The sequence below is a fragment of the Culex pipiens genome, chromosome 1 (genome assembly GCF_016801865.2).
Source record: "Culex pipiens pallens isolate TS chromosome 1, TS_CPP_V2, whole genome shotgun sequence".
Lineage (NCBI taxonomy): Eukaryota > Metazoa > Arthropoda > Insecta > Diptera > Culicidae > Culex > Culex pipiens.
In genome coordinates this window covers 94,018,629-94,023,765 of record NC_068937.1, presented here as the reverse complement: position 1 = coordinate 94,023,765, position 5,137 = coordinate 94,018,629, and the positions used below count along the sequence as shown (strand labels likewise).

Here is a 5,137-nt window from a genome sequence, read left to right as displayed (position 1 = left end):
AGAAGTTCAAAACAGTAAATCAAGTAATTTAACAGGACAGAAGATCAAAAGAGTAATGAAAATAATTTTAAAGTAGAAAAATCAAAAGAACAATTATAATTATAAAGCAATTTACAAGAAAGCACAAGAAGAACAAATTGTAAACCGCGCGATCACTACACCCGACAATGTTCTTTCCATAGATGATCATTTCTTTCAGACGATCATCTAGCTGATAAGTGTGGGGGAGATTAACCGAACCAATTTTTTTTGAATCAATTTTTTTAAAGCCAGCCATTAAAGTATCTTTTAATGAATTTTTGCAAAGTAATTTTTACACAATTTAAATTATTAACTTTGGGAATATTATTTCAACCTACAAATAACTTTCGATAGATGTTCTTAATGCTTTTCAAGAATACAAACATCTAGCTGGTAAGTGTGGGGGAATGCAACGACCTCAAATTTAAATCATTAAATTTGTCCATTTTCGATCCTCACCACAGTTCTGACCATGCGCGCTTACGCAAGCATAAATAATTTTACACGTCGACTCGCGTTGCGCGACAAATAATTAAGCTTATGTACAGGTGTGGATCATGAGTCATTCTCACCTGAAAAGCCCTTTATTAAATTTCGCCAATTGTTAGGCAATCAAAAAAATGGTTAAGCTTTCAATTATGAATGTGCGATGTTATTCGACAGGGGAAATTGAGGGTGTGGCTTAACCAAATTCATGGGCATGTTTGTTCAAAGGAGAATTCGACCTTCTCATTATTGACTTACATTTTTGAGAATGTTTTAGGAACATAATTTTGATATTCCAATAACATATTTTAAAGTTTCACGACAATGGTTCGAACCCATGATTCCGATTTTGAGGTGTACTCACTACACCATACGGAAAGTCATGAAGAATTGCAGAGGTCTGCATAATTTAATTCATGAGGTTCATCGATGCTTCTCATCGAAACGGACCACTTTTAGTAGAACAAAATTTAGTAGAGTTTTCGGGGACTGACTATAAAAACCCCAAAATTCTTGAGGAGGGCAATTAGTTCCAATTAGTCCCAGTTAGTTCCAGTCAGTTCCAGCCAGTTCAAGCCCAGTCCAGTTCCAGATCCTGAAGAAGCCCCAGACCAGCCGGACCCGCCAGCAGCCACCAGTAGCAGAGGCCCCAGTCCAGCCGGACTTAGCGGTGGAGGCCGCAGTCCGCCGGGACTTAGCCGCTGTGAAGAGTCCGCCGGGACTTAGCCGCCGTGAAGAGTCCACCCGGGACTTAGGAGTTCGGGGTCTGGCATGGCTCGGCGAAGAGGTCTGGAGGACAAGTCTGGCTTCAACATAGAGAACTGGCTCGACGAAGATCTTAATGCAAAGTGATGTGATCGTGCGCGTAAAAGTTAAGAGTGTTATCGCAAAAATGTAATCTTTAAAAAGTGTAATAGACAAATAAGTGATGTTTACTGATCTGTTTTGACTCTACAAGCAAATATCACAAAAATCCTGAAAGCCTAAACCGCTCGGGCCGTTCATTGGTAAATTTTTTAACATTAAATAATCGAACAAGTTGAAAAAAAAAACCATGCGTCTCCTACAAATTATATGAGCCATCTACAAGAATATGGAAGCGCCTGGTTCATAGCCATTTCTTTTGATCACAACGGAAACAACCAATACAAATGCATTAAAATGTTGTCAAGTTCGGTGGGTCAACAACTAGCATTTTTTGTAGGTTTATTAAAATAATTTTTAAATCATTAATATTAGCTTTTTTTTATTTTTTTTCAAATATTAATCATTTAAATATTTTATAAAATTTTATTTGGGATTTGGGATCAGTTTGTCCATCGTAACAAGCCCCTGATTGCCTGCAAATACTTTTTTCAACGATTTATATAATTTAATAAAATATGAAACAAATCATCACAAATCGGCCCGAAAAATCAGGGGGCACCAATCTTGAAATCTTCAAAATTTTATAAACAGTTCCTGCGTTTAAAATCATATTTAGCTTGTTTGTGATCTATTAAAAATATTTAGAATTTGGTGAAATTGAAACCTACAGTACAGACAAAAAAATCTTTTTCAACAATATTTAGATATTTTGATAAATATTTTTGCAAAACAACTTGCTGGTGTATTTTTTTATTTACTCTATTCATTTAAATGTTAATATCATGGCTTGTAATTTCAACTTTTATATTTTTTATTACCCCCCACCTAAACTTTGGCCAGAGTCGCAGGGATATAAAGTTTAAAAAATATTTGCCACGGCATTATGTAATTTTGAATTTAAATTATCTTCCTTATCAAAAATAAGGCGAAATAAGAAAAAAAATGATTTGCACAAATCTTAACCAAAATTTTTCCAAAATTTCAAATTTGGCCCAATTTAATCTCAGAGACTTTGTAAATTTGATCATCCCAAGCCTTTCCAAACAAATACCACAATTAGTTTGCAAGTTATCGTTGAGAAGGGTCCCACCACATAAGGGGGGTAAGATAAAGTTTTCGTTTCCACTTCCACCAAAAGCTCCGCCGCCGCTGCTGCTGCTATCATCACCGCCGTCGTCGCGCACTACTGAAACCCGGACACGTGCGAATATGTGCAACTATTTTATGGAAGAATGTTTTGCGATCACTTCCTTCCCAGTAGCAGCACCGGTAAGGGTGTGTTATGCTTCGCCGTCCTCGACATATTTAGGGGTGCTATGTGGGGAATCCCAACCATTTGGATGAAGGAAAAAAAAAAAGACTCACACTCAAAGTCGAAGAGAAAAGTTTTGCTGCCTTTTTGCGCCAACTTCGTGTGTGGATGCGAGCAGCAAACTTTTCACTTTTTAAATAATAAATTAACTTGAAACTCATTATGAATTTAAATAAATTATTCCCTGGCCCTCTGCACTGGTTGGGTTCGAGGGGGAGCTTCACAAAGTCCTGACAACAAAAGTTGGTGCTGCTGAGAAAGGGGTGCACTTATTTGACAAAACCTCGGCAAACTTTAGCACGATGAATTGTATTGTGAGGTAAGTTTGTAATTAAGACAAGAGACAAGAGACAAGAGACAAGAGACAAGAGACAAGAGACAAGAGACAAGAGACAAGAGACAAGAGACAAGAGACAAGAGACAAGAGACAAGAGACAAGAGACAAGAGACAAGAGACAAGAGACAAGAGACAAGAGACAAGAGACAAGAGACAAGAGACAAGAGACAAGAGACAAGAGACAAGAGACAAGAGACAAGAGACAAGAGACAAGAGACAAGAGACAAGAGACAAGAGACAAGAGACAAGAGACAAGAGACAAGAGACAAGAGTCACAAGAGTCTCAAGAGTCTCAAGAGTCTCAAGAGTCTCAAGAGTCTCAAGAGTCTCAAGAGTCTCAAGAGTCTCAAGAGTCTCAAGAGTCTCAAGAGTCTCAAGAGTCTCAAGAGTCTCAAGAGTCTCAAGAGTCTCAAGAGTCTCAAGAGTCTCAAGAGTCTCAAGAGTCTCAAGAGTCTCAAGAGTCTCAAGAGTCTCAAGAGTCTCAAGAGTCTCAAGAGTCTCAAGAGTCTCAAGAGTCTCAAGAGTCTCAAGAATCTCAAGAGTCTCAAGAGTCTCAAGAGTCTCAAGAATCTCAAGAGTCTCAAGAGTCTCAAGAGTCTCAAGAGTCTCAAGAGTCTCAAGAGTCTCAAGAGTCTCAATAGTCTCAAGAGTCTCAAGAGTCTCAAGAGTCTCAAGATACAAGAGTCACAAGAGACAAAATCACCTCATTTTACAGTTTAAAAAGGAAACCCGACCAACCAACTTCCGGAAAGTGGAGCAAAGGATAAAGAAAGCATTATGAGCATGAGTAAACCAGCATCATCCCTTTCGTTTTTAACTTCAATCGGCACCTTGGCTGCGGCTTTAGCGAGGTCCTGCAAGGCTTTTGCGGGTTGGTACTGGGGACCGGATACCGGAAGTAAGTTGAAAACTGTGATGCCAAGCATTAAAATCTTGCTCGGCCAACTGCCACTTTGCCGCTGCAGATGAAGGCAAGAAAGGAGGACGATCATTTAGCAGTGTGTTCTTGCCCGCATCCGGTTGGGTCCCCCTAGATGGGAGAAGCGGCACAAATAGCATGAAAAGTGGCCACATGCAAATACGCACACATGCACAGTAATTTGGGTTCCGGCCGAGTTTGGGGCGAGATTTGGGATGTGGTGGATTTTGCCGGAGGCTTTCTGGAAAGGAAGTAAGTCAAACTATATTGAGATTTGATTTTTTTTTATGGAAAGAACAAAATGTTTATCTCGTGATGTTGGAAAAGACTTCAAAACTTATATTGACAATTTGAGTGAAAGTAACGTAATCGAAAAGTAATACTTTTCGATACAAGAGCTGAAAAGTTCAAATTTCAGCACTGGAATGGGTGCTGAAAAGTTGATTTTTTCAGCCCTTGTATCGAAAAATTATACTTTTCAATATTGTTTTGACTTGAACGGTAATTTGACTTAACACATAGACATTTCACTTAAAATGCTATTCAAAGGGTGTTTTCGGAATTGAAAATAATGTTATATGGAACTCGTTGCGAAATTTGTTTTTTACAGCACTCATCTCGGTGAACCTCGTTGGATAAATGTACGACTCTTGCTGAGAAAATCTTCTTTTTGCATAACACGGCGTCTTTTTCAGGGGGGTAGTATTTTTTGAGAAATAGCAAGAAAACTGTCATATACATATGAAAGTGTGGAACATCCCCGTTCATTTGCGGGGCGAACGAAAATCTTTGGTCGGGAAAAATCAAAGTTATCCTCATTTGAAGTTTTTGAACTTTTTTCCTATGGGGCGAAATTTCGTCTTTTTCAATTTAGTATTGTTATAAGTCTACATGGGCATGATTTATGGTTCAGATCATATGATTTCTTATGGGAAATGATGCAAGGTACATTTTTCCTGAAGCACGCAAAGTGATTGAAAATAAGGGAAAAAAGTTATGAAGGTTTTATTGAAAATTTGGGAGTTTTTCTGATAAAATTGCACACCCCTTTCAAAAAAACCACAATGTTTTTGATATTCAGTCATTATTTCGATGAATTCTTTTTTGAGAAATGTTTCTGGACCCATTGAGTATACAAATCACTACAGAAAAGTATAATTGGTTGGGTTTATGCTCAACTGTAAGCCACTTTTAT

The 5,137-nt window shown here is 38.1% G+C and overlaps 1 protein-coding gene across 1 annotated transcript; it reads left to right on the top strand.

Annotated features, from left to right (window-relative positions):
• The first annotated feature begins 2,988 nt into the window (after positions 1–2,988).
• LOC120426731 (uncharacterized) lies at positions 2,989–3,743 on the top strand. The gene is made up of 2 exons (XM_052706004.1): positions 2,989–3,005; positions 3,287–3,743. Exons 1-2 carry the CDS (start codon positions 2,989–2,991, stop codon positions 3,741–3,743), a joined length of 474 nt encoding a protein of 157 aa, XP_052561964.1.
• The last annotated feature ends 1,394 nt before the right edge of the window (positions 3,744–5,137 follow it).